At 34.9% G+C, this 20,296-nt stretch overlaps 1 protein-coding gene across 24 annotated transcripts in view; it reads right to left on the bottom strand.

Annotated features, from left to right (window-relative positions):
* Nucleotides 1-20,296, bottom strand: part of Lrrfip2 (LRR binding FLII interacting protein 2) — an 89,676-nt gene that overhangs the window by 55,960 nt on the left and 13,420 nt on the right. For 13 of the 24 annotated variants that reach the window (XM_076843498.2, XM_076843521.2, XM_076843493.2 and 10 more), the window contains 2 exons: nt 6,362-6,448; nt 4,973-5,023 (listed from right to left, as the gene is read on the bottom strand). In XM_076843498.2, the coding sequence (XP_076699613.1) occupies nt 4,973-5,023; nt 6,362-6,448 (138 nt within the window). The remainder of the gene's footprint in view (nt 1-4,972; nt 5,024-6,361; nt 6,449-20,296) is intronic. The other 11 variants (XM_076843510.2, XM_076843559.2, XM_076843535.2 and 8 more) reach the window with 1 other exon arrangement.

Raw genomic sequence — 20,296 nt, forward strand, 5'->3', positions numbered from 1 at the left:
AGATGTTGAGCTCAGCATTCAAAATAGATGTTTAGCCAGGTGTGATGGCACACACGTATAGTCCCAGTGATTAAGGAGGCTAAGATAGAAGTACCACAAGTTTGAAGCCAGCCTTGGGAACTTAGTAAGACTCTATCTCAAATATAAAAATGGGCTGGGGATATAGCTCAATGGTAGAGGCTTCAAACCCTAGCACCAAAAATTAAAAACAAAAACAAAAACAAAGTAAAAGAAAAAAAAACTAATTATGCTTAGAAAAAAAATCACATATTTTAAAGTTGATTAAGTTATCTCAAGAGTCACACCTGATGTGGTTTATAAAGATTGACTATAGCTTAACATTAGTTGACTAAAGCATACATGATTCTAAATTTTTCCATATTCTGTTATTAGCAATGGAGCACTAAAGCCTGACACATGTGAAATCAAATGGCTAGCCCTAAGAACATTGTCACCTAAAACCAAAAGGAATTTCTGATATTTCATAATTTCAAAGTCAAAGTATTAAAGTAATTTACATTAAAGTCTACACAAAATGTCTTAAGTAGATTCACTTCTGTCAATATTCACAATATCTTTTCCAAAAACAATCAATGCCACAACACCTCATGGCAATCCAACATGATCATTTCATAAGTAGAACAAATACATGGGGGTATATATGACTATTCATTTCAAAATAGAAACAGTAATTCAACCAAAACATAATAATATATTATCTCTTTTTGGTCATGATCTTTGAGTATAATTCCAAAAATATCCTGGTTGACATCTGCTATGTACATTGCCAAATTGATCAAATTTGCTCTGACATGTATTCATAAGCACCATTATGATTCAATGTTTCAATTTCCAATCAGGTGTTCTGATCTTTAGATTCACATTTTCTGCTATACAACAGACACAGGAACCAAGCAAATTTCTTCATTTTCTTTATCCAGTTACACCACAAAAGTTTTGGGAGTATATGCATTAGCCTGGCAGGGTATACAGCTTAAACAATAACCAATGCCAGTCTGGTTAACTTGGTTAGTTTAACCAACCAGGAGGCAAATTTATTCTACATGCACCTCTCAGCGAAATTAATTCTACATGCACCTCTCAATGTTATTTTGGGTATTAGAGTAATATTCAAGGTTTAATGTTCAAGCTTCACTTTATGTTAGCCTTTCTTCTCACTGTACCAACCACATAGGAGTATTTGTTTAAAAAAAATCTAAAAAGCATATTCCAAAGATGCAGCAAAGACAGTTGAATTCATATTTATTTTCAATTATTATTATAATTCTAAATTAATTAAAATACCTTATGAAGTTCAGATATACCTCTATATTTAAACAGTTTTTGGGCTGGGGGTGTGGCTCAGCAATAGAATACTTGCCTAGCAAGCAAGCACCAGGCCCCAGATCCAATCCCAGCACCATATACACACAAAAAAATGAACAGCTTTTCATTTAGCTCCATTTGAAAGCCTTGCTTAAAGAGACATCAAAAGACTGAAAAGAAAACATAACTCCCATATAGGCCAGGCAATTTGAAGAGAGAATACAGTTTATTCCCATAATCATAAACTATACCTTAAATAAGCACTATCCAACGGCCTTTTCTGAGAGAATGAAAGTGTTCTTTATTTGTGCTCTCATTACATGATAGCTAGTAGCCACATGTGTCTACTGAGCACTTGAAACTAAATTTTAAGTTGCATTTATTTTTGGTCAATTTAAATTAAAATTTAACACCTACACATGACTAGTGGCTACCACACTGAACAGAAGAACTTCTCTAAACCTAACTAAAAAGTAAATGTTCAGGTAAAATAGTAAGGCAAGCTCAAAGAAACTTTTATTATACCAAAAACATTCAAAACACATGTTCTACCCAGAGTCTACCAAGAATCTACCAAGAGTCTGCCAAGTATCACCTCTCTTATATTAGGCAAAGAAAGCACATGGGAAAATTTTAATTACTCCTCATACTTTGAAACTTTTGCATAGTAGCAAACAGAAGGAAACCCTTGTATAAAAGACTCTAGTAACAACTCTATAATTATTTTTAAGAGTTCAAAGGGTCCTTAGAGACCACCTAGTCTGATCCCTTCATTTTACAGGAAGAAAAGTTATACCACAGAAAGATTAAGTAAGAGGGCTGGAGCTATGGCTCAGCAGAAGCACACTTGCCTGGCGTGTGTGAGGCACTGGGTTTGATTCTCAGTACTGCATATAAATAAATAAAATAAAGATCTATCAACAACTAAAAAGAAATATATTTAAAAAACAAAAAGAAAGATTAAGTAAGTATCTGCAAAGTCATAAACCTGGGACAGGCATACAGATCCTCAGGCTCACCAGACCACCGAATCTTAAAGATACCATCCTACACTAGCTAATTCTTCATTAATTACAAGGAGCCAGGTGGTGGTGGTAAGGGATTCTGTTTTTTACTCAAGACTCCTCCTTCTCTGGAAAAACAAAAAGCTTCATCTCCCAGGTATTTCTAGAGTAGGATTTAACTGCCAATGACTTTTCTTGAATTAACAGCACCACTGGCCAAATATAAATTACAGTAAACCGTGTTTTTAGGAACAAATTACAAGGCAGAGTATCCCTTTCTTGCATAGTCAAGGAAAGCAACACACATTGTCATTACTCCAGGAATCCTCCTTATGATTAAAGAAACCTGAGTTAATAGAATGATGTTGTAAAAGATGGTTGTATATTTGTTCCAAACGATCTGGTAAATAATGTTTTAATAAATTTAAATTCAACTTATGAAAATAAAACATACTATGTTTTGGTAAAGTTCACTTGAAGTGAGTATGAAATGGTTTCCTTAAAAGAAAACCACAAACCAGGCCATGGTGGCACACAACTATAATCCCAGTGGCTTGGGAGGCTCAGGAAGGAGGATCACAAGTTTAAAGCCAGCCTCGGCAAAAGCAAGGTGCTAAGCAACTCAATGAGACCCTGTCTCTAAATAAAATACAAAATAGGGCTGGGGATGTGGCTCAGTGGTTGAGTGCCCCTGAGTTCAATCCCTTGTACCCCCCCCCAAAAAAAAAGAAAGAAAACCACGGCCCCCATGAAATTGACTATCTTCTCTATCAACAAATTAAATTTTCTAAGTTCAGGCTAGAGTCACTCCTTCAGTTTCAAATTGGAAAACATTAGAAACTGCATCTACTCCTCCAGACATACACCAACATGTTACTGATTAAAGGCAACAGATTTAAAATCAGAATGATTAGGTTCATTGAAAGTTGGCTAAATTAAGATTATCTGGAGGCCCAGGAAAATGTAGGCTCCACCTGGTTGTGTCACTTTGCAAACTACTGGCAGCTGTGGCACTCTCTACCTTGAAAATTCCAACTCTGCCAAGAACTATACAGCAAGTTAGTTTAACAATCCTTTATCTTCTCATCTATAAAATGGAAATAGTGTTACCTGTCTTAAAATGTGAAATGGAACCTAGGTAAAAAGCACTAATACAGCACACTGATTGATGCACAGGGGTTTCTCAAGTTAGCTTCATTGCTGAGCCCATGAGCCCCATGTCCTTCTGTTCCCTAATTCATGTTCCAACAAATCAGTCTCACACAAAAAAGTATTAAAGTTAGGGGAGATTTTCATGGTCCTTGAATATACAAATCAAATATTAGATTTCTAATATATGCTTTTCTATTTTTGTTTAATATTTTTTTGGTTTGCTCTATAACACTAAAAGCTTTGGCCATTTAACTTTAGAATGATAATACACAATTTAAACAACAAATAAAGCTAATTTTCCTGGGAAAATTTGCAATTAAGTGATTTGTTTTATTTACATGAAGCATTTTTAATGCATCAACAATAATACTAACCCACAGAAGGCACATTAAATACATAAATTAGGCTAGCTTTAGTTACAAGCAGGAACAAACTCCACTCCAAAATAACAAACACATCCATAAGGAATCATGCAATTTAAAGTTACCAAGCATCTTTTTTCTTTCTTTTATAAAACAATATCTCAATGAGAATTATGATAAAGGTTTAAGTTCAAGGGTCATTACATATAAATATTTTAATTCTGGTTATACCTTAAAATTCTGCTATAGGAGAAATTTGCTTATGGAAGCTGCTTGTTTATCAGCAATCAGACAATGGTTTTTAACCCTGCAGGAGTCATAGACTTTCTCTTATGATAAAAATACCTGTGAGCACTTCCCATAAAAATACATATACTTCTGGTTTTGGGGTATTCAGTGGAAAGAGTACTTGCCTAGTACACACTCAAAGCCCCTGAGTTCAATCCCCAGCACTGTCAAAAACAAAAAACAAAAATCTATACGTACTTTCAATGTCTACACATACTTCCAAAAGTCTGCATGAAATTTTAAGGTTTTATATTTTACCTCCCAAGTTCAGTCACATACCAAGTTCAGAACCCTTACAAAAAGAGACAGAGAACTAATAAACTTTGAAAAACATTCAAATTTAGGAGTGATTCACAATAACTTTTACTGATTTACGAATTGCTTTTAGAGCTAACAAACCTGGAAGTTGTGGTAAAGGACTTGGAAAGGAGCTGAGAGAGCTGAGCTAAAAAGAATCGTTTTCAGGGAACATGGAAGAATGACTTATGTCATCTCTTCACGGAGACCCAAGGGACTCAGTTTTCTTAAAGAGGATGGGGGAAAGGAAGGATATGAAGAAGAAAAGGACAAACCCATAAGAAGAAAACAAGCATTCATTTTCTCAATCTTTCTTTTTCAGGGGCACTCATGAAACGAAAGTGAAGTTGCTGATCACAACAGAAAATGATTGGATTCCAAGTACACATTTGGTTCACTTCAGCCAGAACAGATATTTCATGACCTTTAGGTTCACACAGGCCAAACACTTCTACTTTGCAAACCATTAGTCAATGTTTTACTTCAAAACTGCATTATGTCAGCAACTTATCACAACATGCAGGACAGGCAATTCTAGCCTACCAGCCACTTGTGAATTTGTCCCCATTTCTTGTCAAAGGAATGATGAGAGTGCTACAAATACAAAAGTTTCATAACTGAACAGTTTCCAAAACACTGTATTCTCCAAAAAATTCTTATTCATACATATTTGCCCTAAAGAACATGATAGGTGACTCAAAGTTACACATTCACCTATACAAAACTATGAAGCTAAATAGGTTCAATAATAGAAAGATGCATGGTTCTCTGAAGTTTAGAAGATCATAAATAGAACTTATATGTAATAACTGTCTCCTGTTTATATTCTAGTAAAATCCTATGAATATAAAAGACAATACATGGTAACATTTCCATTTTCAGTCAAAATTTCTATTTGATATTTGAAACTTTATGAGGTTAAAAAAATTAGCAACATCAACTATTTTTGAACTATGATAAAACAGACTACATAAATTTCTTTTTAACTCACTAACAGAAAATCCACCACTAACATAAAACAAAAGTGCTTAATATTTACCCACAGGTGTTTCCCCCTTGTACTAATACAATATCAAAAATATTTTTATGGGGATTTTTAGGGCCAAGTCACTGTCAGAAGGAAAGCATAAAAAGTATTTCATTTTAGTCAGTTCAATTTCCATAAGTCTTTTTCTGCTTTTCTGATGACAATATCGTATCAAAAATTTGTAAGCTAGGGGCTGGGGATGTGGCTCTAGCGGTAGCGCGCTCACTTGGCATGCGTGCGGCCTGGGTTCGATCCTCAGCACCACATATAAAGATGTTGTGTCCACCAAAAATTTAAAAATAAATATTAAAAAAAAAAAATTTGTAAGCTAGGAAAAAAAAGTATGTAAAATCAATCATAACTCCAACACAGTCAAACCAAAGTGTTGATAGTAATCAATATTCTTTCTAGGAGGTTGACCCTATAGATTGGTACTAATTTTTGTAACACAAAATTGGGTCCTATCAGTTTTACAGTTTCACTTGTTTTTCTTTTTCTTTTCATTTTTTTACATGAATATTTTTAATGATTATTAAATATGTCTCAAAATTATAAGACTAATCTGTCACTGTTTTACTATACAGATATCACAATTAATCCAAATACTAGGACATTTAGGGGTATACTAAATAGTTTTGTCATCTCCACACCTACTTTAGTGAACATAAGTAAAGCACTTGTTAATAAGAACTTCTAACAATGCATACACAAAAAAACAAAATCATTTACTATTTAAAACAAATATTACATTTCATTGATTAACACATAATGGCTTATTAAAACACATATAGCAGGTTAGACTATTCCCAGTGTTTCAAAAGGAATCAGAATTAAACAGGCCAAGTATTGATTTTTTTGGGGGGGAGAGGTAAGCATGAAATTATGGTTCTATTTCCCCAAATTACCTCTTTTTGTTGTCGTTCCAGTTCTCTCATGCGTATATCTCTTGCTTCTGCCCGGGCAGCGCGTTTTGCTGCTAGCCTTGCCTCTGCCTGAAAAGTAATGTAAAACTCAGCTTTACAAAACAAAAACAAAAACAACCTTTATACCACATTTGAGGATACGAAGCAAAAAGAACATGACTTTCTAAAGGAGATATGGAAGATGTCAGCAAGTTTGACTGGCCTCTTCAGTCAACTTCTATACATCTGTTTCTCTCTCTAGTTCCAAAGTCTCTCCTCACAGCTAGATTATTATCTTTAATGGCCTACCTTGCTTACACATTTAACATATTTCAAACAGTTCACTACATATGTCTCCAAAATGATCTTTTTCTAGCATTTCTTTCCCCATCAATTCAATCACACAAAACTAGAAATTTCAGAACCAGCTACTATTTCATTTTGCATGTTGGCAATATTCAGTCTCTAAATGATACCAATTCTCCATCACTGAATATCTCTCAAACCATACTTTTTTCAGGAACTCTACATACATTCTATATAGTCTCTTTCTGTCTCTTTTTCCAGCCTTGCCTTTTCTTAAATTAGGATACACTTTGCATGTTATCAAATTCGCCATTTAAACAAGCATACCAGCACCTCTTTGTAATTCCAGCTGTTCAAGAGGGTAAGCAGGAGGACAACAAGTTCAAGAGCAGGATTCTATCTCAGAAGAAAATAAAAAGGGTTGGGAGACTAGGATGTAGCTTAGTGGTAGAGCACTTGCCTAGCATGTGCAAGACCCTGGGTTCAGACCCCAGTACAACCAAAAATTTTAAAAAATCACTATTTAAAAGTATACATTCAGTGGTTTTTAATATAATATTGTACAAGGACATACAATAATCACTACTGTGATAGGATAGGATATTGTCATCACCCCAAAAAGAAACCCTTTATTTATTAGTAGCCACTCCCTATCACACCTTACCTCCAGTTCCTGGCAACCACCAAACTACTTTCCAATTAATCTACCTTCTAAATTTGCCTATGCACATCTCATATAAATGGAAGCATACAACAGGAACACATCTCTTGCTTGGACTTACTCCAACTGCCTCCAAAACCATCTTCTTACCTCCAGAATCTGCCCTCTAATGCATACTAACATATTTCTGTTTATGTCACTCAGCCGTGTAAAATACCTCCCTTGCTCCCCACTATTAATAAAAAACTATTAAAGCAAAAACTCCAAGAAACAATGCAAAAGAAGATAAAAGAGGCAAATACAGAAATAAGACTACTAAATAGTAAGGTCCCCACGTTATTTCCCAGAACTTGTTACATATGGACCAGGTGCATCCCATCTCTCTCTCTCTCTCTCTCTCTCTCTCTCTCTCTGCCTGGACTCTACAACTGTGTTTGGCTAAGCCTCTCTGACTATCTGCTTGGCAGGAAGTACTCTCCCTTCTCTGATTTAGCTAAAATATTATCTTCTATGAAGATTTCCCTGCATTCCCTCTTTCATAGAGCAATATAATATACCCATGCCTCTGTCGTGCTTTATTAATTGTAAGCTTCCATCGTCCCACAACTTCATGCTTTAATGTCTGCTAAATAAACAAATTTCAGGCCATAGGCCAGAGTCACAGTTAGGAAATGAGATAAGGAAATAACTTGATGCATCCTATGAAACCTTAAAATCTGCTCTCTGGTTTCTATCTTACAGGTTTCCTCTGTCCTTGGCCACATTCTAACTCTGATTTAGATTATTACTTTTGATAACTACAGTAGTTGCTTCTTCCCGTTTTATTATATTTGTGCAAGTCTCATAATAAAAGACTCAAACAATGTTTAAAAGGATCTACTATGTGTAAGCAATTATGTGAGATGATTAAAATACACAGTAGGATATGACATTTCTGCCCTAAAGCAGCTCACAATCAAAGTTAAGGGAGATAAGCACAAGGATTATGGGGAACAAAGCAGGCTGGAGGGAGAAATTCGTTTTACCCAGCAAGGTCACAGAAGGCTTTAAGGAGAGAAAATAGTTTAATAGTTAACTTCTATTTAACTCCCTCAATTTTGTCAATTTCCCATTCTGCTTACCTGGCCTTTTAATAGAAAAAACCATGCAAAATAAATTATAATTTACATACCCTTATGTGATAACCACTAACATATCCATAACAATTAGTATTCTCACATAAATTTTACATTGACTTCTATCTTTTAAAAATCTTATATTCTGGGGCTGGGGTTATGACTCAGTGGTAGAGCACTTGCCTTGCACATGTGAGGCACTGGGTTTCATCCTCAGCACCACATAAAGATACACAAAGAAAATAAAGATGTTGTGTCCATGTAAAACTAAAAAAATATTTTTTAAAAATCTTGTATTCTGCTCCAAGATGTCTTCTTTACCCCTCTGGACTATGAGTAGACAACATTCTTCCTAGCCTTTGTATTTTATAGAAAAAGACTTAGAGGCTAAGTTATACATCAATACATAGCAAAAAAATACATATTTTTTTAAAACACAGTAACAAAACTTGCAAATCCTTTCTAACATATTACCATGGCAATAAGCAGGAATTTTCATTGCCATGTGTATTAGCTTTGTACCTTTTTTAGAAATTCAACTCGAAAATGCCTATTCTACCTTCTAGGATCTGTCTATGGCCAATTCTGCACAATTATACTAAAATGAGACTTCCTAACAAAACATAAGTTATAGATCAACAGAATCTATTCTTTAATAAGACTTCTTTCACAACAAAAGAGAACAACAACAATCAATCAATCAATCAATCAATCAATCAACAAAACAAACAAAAAAAACCCTTGGGCTCCAAAGACAAACTTTCTTTCCTTGGTTAGTTAGCCAACTTTATCTAAAACTCAGGAATTATCTCCTTTGGAGATGATATTAAAGAAATACCACTAAGCTACACACTTTAAAAGAAGTAAACAGAATTTAATACTCCCTTATTTGTTTCATTCTATACATTGTTACCACATAGTAAGCACAGCAAGGAGTAAAGGTTGATTTCCTACCTTCTAGAGACAAACATACTTTATAACTGACACATTTTTAAGTAGAATATTTTGAGTACATAAATTATACTTCTAGGAAGTACTACTAACATTTTTACCTCAGAATAAAGTGGCATAAAAGAACTGCTTTAGATTCATTTACCATGTACCTCACACACATAAAACAAACGAAACAAAGTTAAAAAACCAAACACATAATGACCATTTGAGCCAATATTCCACTTGTGGATATACATACAAAAGAATTAAAAGCAAAGACTCAAGATAATGTAAACAACAAGGTTCATAGCAGCATTATTCACAATAGCCAAAAGGTAGAAACAATCTAAATGTTCATCAGTGGATAAATAGATAAAATTGTGATTTATACATACAATGGATTATTATTTGGCCTTTAAAAGAAAGTTTTAATATATGCTAATATGTATGAATCTTAAAAACATGATAAATGACTTAAGTCAGACACAAGAGAATAACTATTGTATAACTCCACTTTAATGAGGTACCTAAAGTAATCAAATTATAGAGACCAAAAGTGGGATGGTAGTTGCCAAAGACTGAGGGGAAAAGGGAACGGGGAATTATTAATTACTGGGTACAGAGTTTCAGTACTGAAGAATGCTTTGGAAAACAATTTAGCACATCCTCAGAAAGTTAAACAGAGTTGTCATACGACTCCCATATCCACCTCCAGACATGTACTTATGAGAAATGTTCATAGCAGCCTTAGTCACAAAAGTCAAAGAGCAGAAATAATCCTAACTTTCATCAATTAATGATTAGATAAATAAAATGTGAGATATCAAAAAATGGAATATTATTCAGCCATAAAAAGGAATAAAACATTGATACAGGCTACAACATGGATAAATCTTGACAACATGTTGCTGAGTGAAAGAAGTCAGACATAAAAGGCCACATATTATATAATTCTACTTATAAGAAATGTCCAGAATTGGCATACATTCAGACAGAAAGTATATTACTGGTTGCCAGGGGGGAAAGGAAGAGAAAGGAAGTGACTGCTAACTAAGAAGAGAGTTCTTTTGGGGCTCAGGAAACATTACAATTAGATAAAGTGATGATTGCATATCTTTATGAATACACTAAAAAGCATGGAATATTCTAAAATGGTGAAATTGTTAGTATCTGAATTATATCTCAATTTAAACTTTCTTAAATAGATGAGACTGAGTATATAAAATAAATACTGAAATATATAAAACTCCAATACATAAAATTAACTATGTAAAGAGGAGAAAGGAGATCTTAGGATAACAAGTTTGGTAAGTTTGGAAAATGCTAAGTTAAGGGGGTTTTTTGGTTTTTATTTTTAACCAGAGTCCTTAATAATATACATTATGAATCCCAAAGAAGATTGTAGAATATATAGCATTTCTGAGACTGTACCACATTATTAAATAAACTCTAAATAATCTTCAAGCATCATGTGCCAGGTACACAGTCTGAGACATAGTGATTAAGCTTATGGCAATATATCAGGATCAAATTCCAACTGTACTAAAATCTGTTAAGGAATACATCTGCCTTCGTACTCTATAAAATTAACCAATATTATCAGAAAATCTCACAATCAAAACCTCAAATTAAATACAGGTATGAAGACACAAATTGGTGTGAATATACTGTGTATACAACCAGAGATATGAAAAACTGTGCTCTATATATGTGTAATAAGAATTGTAATGCATTCTGCTGTCCCATATAAATTTTAAAAAAGAAGGAAAAAAAAAAACACCTCAAACTTTCCAGATAATAAGGAAGATGAGACCTAACAATATAACTACCATTTTCAAGCACTTATTTATTAGCAAGGCTAGATGCTTATTTTCTTTTAATACACAAAATAATCTTTGTTGCTGTTCTTTTGTTTGTTTTTTGGATTTTTTTCCCCTGGGGACTGAACTCAAGTCCTGGCGTATGATAGGCAAATGCTCTAGCACTGAGCTATATCCCCAGCCAAAATAATCCCTTGAGGTACAGCCAGGAAAGGTAACTTGCCCAGTTTTACCTGGCCAGCAAATATTGGAGCAGAAATCCACATCCTAAGAACTTTACTCCAGTTCACACTCTTAACCATGCTGCACACCTATATCTGTATACTCCAAGTCTAAGAGCATACATACCCTTGGACAAATCAGAAAAGTTTGCTTTGAGTGAGTTACCCTAGGATTTTCAACTTAGCACAGATCCTCTCTTTTCTGTGAAACTGTACTATTCTGGTTCTATTATTGCTTTGACTACACCTTTATTCCAAATGTAGATAATGTCCTTCTGTTGTACATAGTCTTTCCTTTCATCTTTTTATTCCACAGTTTCAACTATCAGCCAATGAAAATGATTCAAATTTTACATCACAAACTCTTACAAAATCAAAGCTTATATTTCTAACTTCTAATGGATCTTGTCAGCAACACAAACTTAGGTTGAATGGAAATAACTTCATCTTTCCCCTCTAAAAGGGCTGTGCCTCTACTTTCCAGACTCCAGAAATGGAAATTTTGTCACCCTTCATCAAACCTAGGATCTCAGAACCTCCTACCTTCTCATTTAGTCTTCCTTGAATCCATCCTTTAATTTCCATTCCAATACTCTCCCCCATCTTCCCACTTTCAACTCGAGTAAAGTTTCCTTTTTTTTTTTTTTTTTTTTTTTGGGAGACAGAGTCTTGCTAAATTGCTTAGGGCCTTAATAAATTGCCGAGGCTGGCTTTGAATTTTTGCAATCCTCCTGCCTCGGCCTCCCAATCACTGGGATTACAGGCATGTGCCACCATATCCAGCTAAAGTTTTCTAATTTCAGTTTCTCCATGTCAGCTCTCCTCTGTTCCTTGCTATTCCACAATACACACTGTTGAATTAATCTACCTGAAAGTGTAAGGAAAAGCAAGGTAAGACATCTCAATGCAAAATATGATAAGCCATAATATATAGTGCACAACATCCAAAAGCATTCTTAAGCCTTTTGAATTCTGAATTTAAATTTTGTAATTGCTTCAGTTAAATAAACACAGGGGAACAGTTAAAATAAACATGCCTGTGGCTCTTAGTGGCATTAAAGGCTCATCTGAAGATAATTAATTCTATTATAAGCCTTTCCTTCCTCATCCAGTCGATCTACAAGTAAGAAGGAATATATCCAATCTGCTGGATCTTGCTCACTATTTCCTTTGGATATATATAATCGACAAATTAGATTTCATTTGGGAGTATTATTCAGGAGGAAAAAAATATGTTTATTTTTTAAAAATTAGTTTAAATCTATCACCTTATGATGCGAAGCAAAAGAGTTAACACAACTTATAAACATACTCAAATACTATAAGTTGGGTGTGGTCCATTAAGTAAATGCACTTAATGTATCACCTCTCATTAATCACAAATAAATAAGCATATTTTTCAAGTACATGTACTCTAAGTATACAATGAACCACACGGGCTTTTAGAAACAAAACAGGCACTGTGTCGCAGTAAAAATCTGTAGCCTGTTTTCAAGTAAATAAGAAGAATATTTCTAAGAAATATAAAGGTCATCATTATCAATGGGAAAAATTCTACAAAATCTGATAGTCCAGCACTGTTCTCTTTGCATTTATTATTCTAGCCCTTATGCTTTTAGGATTTCCTTTCCTGTGCCAATACCTTTTCATGACAAAAGGAATCTTGAGGCATAAAGGAGGCATTCTATCTACACCTTCCCCAGCTTCCAACAGATTTCCCAATCTTGGAACACTTCCTTTTTACTTTGTCATTCCCCTAGAAGAAATGCCCCACCTCCTGTCATTTCAGGTCAAACATGCCCAACCCACACACATACTCCTGAACACATCTTCTCCATGATGTGAGCCTCACCTTCCTCAGGGACCTTACCCTATCATCTATCTCCTTAATCTTTACTTTCTCCTTCTATTGGTTTCTTCTCAAAGGTAGGTTCAAAGTCTATGCCATCTTTAAAAAGCAGAACACAACAAAAAATCCCACCATACTTCAGTTCTACCCTGTGTTCTATTTACAGCTAAGTTTTCTCACACCTTCCTCCTCTCTTCTCACTCTCTTCAAATGATAGCAGTCTGGCTTCTGCCAAAGTCACTTAACTGAAGCTGTTCAAGGAAAGCTCATGAATGACCTGTACCAAACCCAGTGGAATTTTTAAAATTCTTATCTCAATTTTCCTTTCTGGACTTTCAATGCCATAATCACTCATTGCTTCTTAAAATTCTCATCTCTTGACATTCTGCAAGAGTTTTTGTCTGCTGGTTTTCCCCTTTACTCTGACCACTCTTCCCCAGAATCCTTCATGGGCACATTCTTCTCTGTTAGGTCCTTAAATCTGTAATAACTAAAGCTTCCAGGCTTGATCTACTCTTTTCATTTTAGGTTCTCTCCTGGGAGATAGAGATAGTCTGCAAATCTTTGTATCCAAGCCAAACCTTTCCCCCAACAATTCTGCTCTAACTGGCTATCAAACACTAGAGCTGTCCCTCTACCCACTAGAACCTTGAACTCACTATACCCCCAATTTAATTTATAATCCTTCCTTTAAACTTCATCTTCCTCTTCATATTTGCCCTTCAAATATTTCATTAGCCAAAATATGAAATAAGAATCATAAGGCTTCTTCCTTTTTTTTTATCTTCCCACCATATTTAGTCTCAATGACCTCACTCCCATTAAGTTCCCATCTCTTGATTATTTCTTCTATCCCAACTTCCCATTCCACTGTCTCTGCCTAAATTCACACTCTCATCACCTCTCACCAAGATTAGAACAGCCGATTTCTGTTTTCTGCCTTCTACTAGTCCCTCCCAACAAGGTAGATAAGGTAATTATAGTAATATAATTCAAATCTGATAAGTTATGTATGCTTTAAGTGGCCCCCACAGTATTCAAAATCAAATGCATAAATACTTTCCTGACTGGTCCCTCCTTCCTCCCCAGCATCACCTCCTCCCACTCCAACTCCTCTCTAGCAGCATGAGATGCTCCTATTCTGGGAGTCTTCCACAGTATTCACACACATCCATACAGAGCAGTTACAAACCAATACACAAAAATCCACAAAACAATACTGTTTATGCAGATAAATGTTAGAACTTCAAAAACAGGGACAGGAAAGACACTTTCTGATTTTGTTAGTGATTCCCCATGATGGGGAGAAAGGGTGAATAAGCCTGAAAAATGAAACAAAGGGCCTTAAACTTGGTTTATAATTTCATCTTTTCCCTTTCTTCCCTCCTATCTTTTTAAAGAAAAGATTTGAAGTAACTGTAACAAATTGACATTTGTTCATGTTGGGAGTGCTGAATTCGGGAATATTTATATCATTATCAAAACCTTTCTGTATTGAATAAGAATACTACATTGAACCACTCATTCAAATGCCTTTAGAAGAAGAAAATCCTCCAGCTTAAAAATTTCTGTGACACTGCAATCATGTAACAGTTTTAAAAGCAGGCAAATTTAAAATTCATAATTTAACAGAAATATACTGAACTGAGTCAACAGAGTCTGGAATTGTCAGCCCGCGCTTATATTTATAATATAAAACCTATAAAATTGGCTGGAATAAAAGAGGTAAGATATAATCTGGGCTTTTACAGACTATGCTTTAACTTCAAGGAATGTTAACTATAGAATTTTAGAAAGTGATACATTCAAAGAAAATTACTAACTCAGGTAACTAAGACTCAGACTTTGCTGTGTTTAATTTGTTTATTCTTCCATGACACTCATGCCAAAAGAACACTGAAAGACAAATTAAGAGACATAATATTTATTGTGTTGCCATGGTTACCAAATTAACAAATAAAAATTATTACTCCATTTCCTAGCAACTTCCTTTTAGTACAAAATCTTAGATACAATTTTTCTTAATTAGATCTTGCAATGTATTTAACCATTTCTAAAAAACTTTTGGTAATTGACAAATACTTAAATTTTTCTGAACATCAACATCAACATGTATTACATAAAAACCTAGGAATTTTAACTCATCTTTTTTCTGGTGTCAAGCAAATATATCTTTCTTTTATTCAGAGGCCTTTTGACAGTGAAAATATTCAATGATAGAGGAAATCAAAGGTTAAGGACTTTATTACTGAGGTCTGAATATAAGCTAATGGAGCAGAAAAAGTGAAACTTTTTATCTACAATGACATATCTAACCAAAATGAATCCTGGTTGTAGTAAAAATGCTTCTGGAGTGGAAAAAGGTGTTTCCAGCACCACCTTCACGTTTAGGTTAATGCTACTGTACTATCTGAATTTTTTTCCCTCTAAATCCTTGTAAATCACAGAATATGGCAAAGATTATGACACTGAAAGTTTCAGTCTGAGACAAAATTAAATCTTAGAGCACAAAAATCCTCCTTTAATTCTGAATAGAGAAACACATCAAGGAACAGTGAGATACTGAGACTAACACTGGCAATGACAGAAAAACTGACCAAGGCCATGCTGCGCATGAGGGTAAGGCAAAGGACAAGAGAGTGCTACCCTAACCACACATCCTACTGTCCTTAACTTTAGTTCAGTAAGTGGGAAAAACATGGAGGAAGGTCTGCACTCACCAGGAATTGGCTAAATTCATGCATTAATACCGCTTGAAGGAATTCTAAATGACTAAAACCACAACTTAAATTTGCTCTTTTCAAAAGAATTAACTAAAGGGCTGGAAATATGGCTCTGCGGAGAGCACTTGCCTAGCATATACAAGACCCTGGGTTCAATCCCCAGTACCTGCCCAAATAAATAAAAGATCTTCCTAATAAAAACAGGAAAGGGGAGAATTTTGATTTTTTTTTAAAAAACTGGCTAGAAATGGAAAAAACTTCACTTTCTATATTGATGAATTTTTATGTACTGAGAACACGTTTAAGTTTTAAGTAACAGTAATTCTCAGTAATTCTACCTCCTGTGGAGTTATTTTTTTTTTTTTTTCAGACAAATCCAGTTTACATAGGATAATCTGGACCAAGCACATAAGATAATTTAAAACATATCAGAGGGCTGGGGATGTGGCTCAGGAATAGAGAGAGCACTTGCCTAGCATGTACAAGGCCCTGGGTGGATGCCTAGCACATGTCCAAAAAATAAAAAAAGTAAGTGTGAGTGTGTGAGTGAGTGTGTGTGTGTGTGTGTGTGTGTATGTGTATGTATGGCAGAACTAAGAAAACCTCTAGACTTGGTTTTGAAAATTCTGTAGCATTTTATGGCTGAGACCAAAGAGGGATCTTCTTGAACGCTATACGTTCTCACTAAATGATCTCATTCACATTTATGGGTTCAATTACTTCTATATACTCACAACTCTTAAATGTTAATCTACAGCCCAAACCTCTTCATTGAGCTCTCGACCTATATTCTCAAACCACTTCTTTATAATGTCCATGTAGGTGTCTCACAGGCACCTTAAACACAACATATATTCATAGTCCCTCCCCACTCCACCATTCATCCAGATAAAAAAGCAAAACGTCTCTCTCTGCCATTCAACTATAATTATTCATTGGGCACTGACTACTTAACTTCTCCTTCCAACCACCTTTCACCAACTCCACTGTCACCATTCTAAGCTGGCCATCATCACCTCTATATAGTCTCAGGCTTCATTTCCTTGATTGCACTAAAGACCCTCTGATAACAATTTCCAACCTTCAGTAAGTCATTCTTTTAAAGCTCAAATATGATGATGTCATAACCCTACAAAAAATTTCCAAAGCTTTCCCTTGCTTTTAGTACAAAGAGCAAAATCCTAAATACAGGCTGTAAGAACCTATATAGGATTCTCAATTTCATCCCTATTGACCTTTGGGCCAGATATTACCTTGATGTAGGAAGCTGAACTGTACACTAGGATATTTAGCACCATCCCTGGCCTCTGTCCACAAATGCCAGTAACACGTCTTCCCTACTCTAATTTCTTTTATTGAGACAGGCAAAAATTTCTCCGTACATTGCCAAACATCTCCCAGAGAGCAGTGAGTAGAACCATTGACCTAACTCTGGCTTCTCTATCCTCCTTGCTTCCAGGTTGATGCTATGGGACGGACCACAGTTAAGAGTGCAGAAGCCAAGTGCAATTTTTGGCTCTAGCCATTCTTAAGGCAAGTTACTTCACTTCTCCATACCAAGGATTCATCACTGATAAAATAATAATAGTAGACTAACTCACAGGATTGTTGTGAGGATTAAATTCATTTAAAGTCCTTAGCCCATGCCCTCAATATTTACTGAGCAAATGACATCAAAAAATTTGTGTTTTTTAAAAAGGAACTATATTCTAAAATGAAAGATGGCATTAATGCTCATATTTATTACTGATTATGATAATTCTCTACATTTTAAAAAAGCTTTTATCCCTGCCAAAAGTTTACCAGAGCCTACAAATGAATAAATTACTAAAAGTAGTGAAATTACTGTGAGAAAACTATTCCATAAAGCAGTTAACACTGGAAAGTATTTTAAAGTAAGCAAAATTCTCCCTTGTGTATCTTTCTCCTGAAGCTGTTAATCTAGAATCATAAACCACAAACTTCAGATTCTCCAAGATGCCTCATCTGGCCATTAACTTTCTTAGGCAACAAAATGAAATCCAACCAAGGATGCATCAATAGAAAAACATATATAAACAAAAGGTAGTACATACACACAATGAAATATTATTTGGCCTAAAAAGGAATAAAGTTATTTAAAAGAAGAAAAAAGGAATGAGATCTGGTATATGTTACAACAAACATGAATCCTTAAGATATTATGCTAAGTGAAATAAGATACACATAGAAGACAAATATTGCATAATTTCACTCACATGAAACATCCAGAAGAGACAAACTAATAGAGACATAAAGTAGATTAAAGGTTACCAGGAGTTGAAAACAGTGAATACTAGGGAGTTATTGCTTAATAGTTAAGAGTTTCTGTCTGCAGTGATGAAAAAGTTTTGGAAATCAATAATGGTGATGGGGTGATAGTTGCATAATACTGTGAATGTGAATGTCATTAATGCCACTGAATTATATACATAAAAAAAAAAAAGGAAACCAGAACATTCCAGCAGCCACAAAAGTTATATAACCATAGAGCTACCACTCTTCCTTATTATCACAAGTACTTTTGTATTCCAAATGTATTTACATGTATCTTCTGGTCAATGTAAAAAATCTCTGGACACTATCAACTACACTCCAGTTCTTATAGATTATAATCAGTTCCTATGTCCAACATTCATTCTTTAGATTTAAAAGAACTGTGCATATGAACATCAATTTCTTTTTCTGGGGGAGGGGGGCAGGGAATCAAACTCAGAAGCACTCAATCACTGAGCCACATTCCCAGCCCTATTTTGTATTTTATTTAGAGACAAGGTCTCGCTGAGTTGCTTGGCACCTAGCCATTTGCTGAGGCTGGCTTTGAACTTGAGATCCTCCTGCCTTAGCCTCCTGAGCCACTGGGATTACAGGTGTGCACCATTGCACCTAGCGTCGTTTTTTTTTTTTTTGGTAAGACATAAATCTTAAAAGAAATCTCAAAATTTTAGAGCCAAAAGGAATCTCAGATCATCAGTTCAAAAACTAAACAATATGCTGATGAATTCCATTGGAAGAAGTGTGCATAAAACATGTTTTCTTCATAATTTCAACTCAAATCAAGGAAAACAATAATATTCCAGGCTTTAGTGACACCTTCAAATGACTGTTTGCAGGGTTGGGGTGTAGCTCAGTTTGGAGCACTGGCCTAGAATACACAAAGCCCTGGGTTCCATTCCCGGCACTGCAAAAAAAAAAAAAAAAAAAAAAAAGGAGGGAGAAGAGGAGGAGGAGGAGGAGAAGAAGAAAAGATTGTTTGCAAACACTTCAAGAGGCTTCAATTTCTTCTCATAGAAACATTCATCAAACTAAATATGGGAAGGCAGCAGAACTGGCTTTCATTCCACCCTTATCTTTCTCTTGAGACAGAGGCTAGCTGCCTAGAGGTCCCCAATTCAATACACTAGATATATTCTTTCAGATGATTTTCACTAAAAGTCAATAAGCCTTCAGATTGGTCTTCTGATAATTCTAGTGACCTTGCTGACAACTTCTGACACCTCCAAAAACTGTAAAAGACTGAGCTCCCCCAGCAAAACAGCAATGTTCCCATCACAGACATGCAAGGCTCCTAAATCCACCCACATTCCTACTTCCATGGAACAGACTTCAAACATTTCAACATCTTTTTTAAATGCATTCAGGTTTTGCAATATAAAAAGGGTTCTAGAGATGGACGGTGGTGATGGTTGCACAACAGCGTAAACTTACTTCATACCACAGAACTATACGTACACTTAGTGGCTAAGATGGTAAATTTTATGTGTGTTTTACCACATATTTTAGCACAAAAGTTATCCAGATATGGAACACATTTATATTCTTTGTTTCCTTTCCTTCTCATCCTCTCTGGTTGTCTGCTTTCTTGCTAACTGAGAAGCATGAAAACTTGAACAGATACTAGTTAAGATGAAAAAAAAAAAGTTATTTTGCTTTATTTATGGTCTTCCCTATCCACTTCAAAAAACAACCTGAAGTGAGGAAAGACAAACTCTTAAGATTTAACTGAAGAAAAAAAAGAATAAGCTGTCATTTTTATTGTTGTAGAGGTTTTGCTCATTTTCATTTATTTCTAATGCAAGTCAATATTTTTTGGTGAAAGGGATGATCCCACTGGAAAAAATAAGGATCAAGGACTATCCATGAATGCCAACCGTCCAGTGTATGAGTGGAAGCATATGAATGACTATGAAAGTGTTAAAGAAAAGAGAAAGAATTGATTAAAGGAGTTATTTTAGAATTATAGGAATGAAGAGGAAACAATTTTCTATACCTAATTCAAGGCAAAGGGGTAT

Source organism: Callospermophilus lateralis, chromosome 1, assembly GCF_048772815.1.
Source record: "Callospermophilus lateralis isolate mCalLat2 chromosome 1, mCalLat2.hap1, whole genome shotgun sequence".
NCBI classification, from domain to species: Eukaryota; Metazoa; Chordata; class Mammalia; order Rodentia; family Sciuridae; genus Callospermophilus; species Callospermophilus lateralis.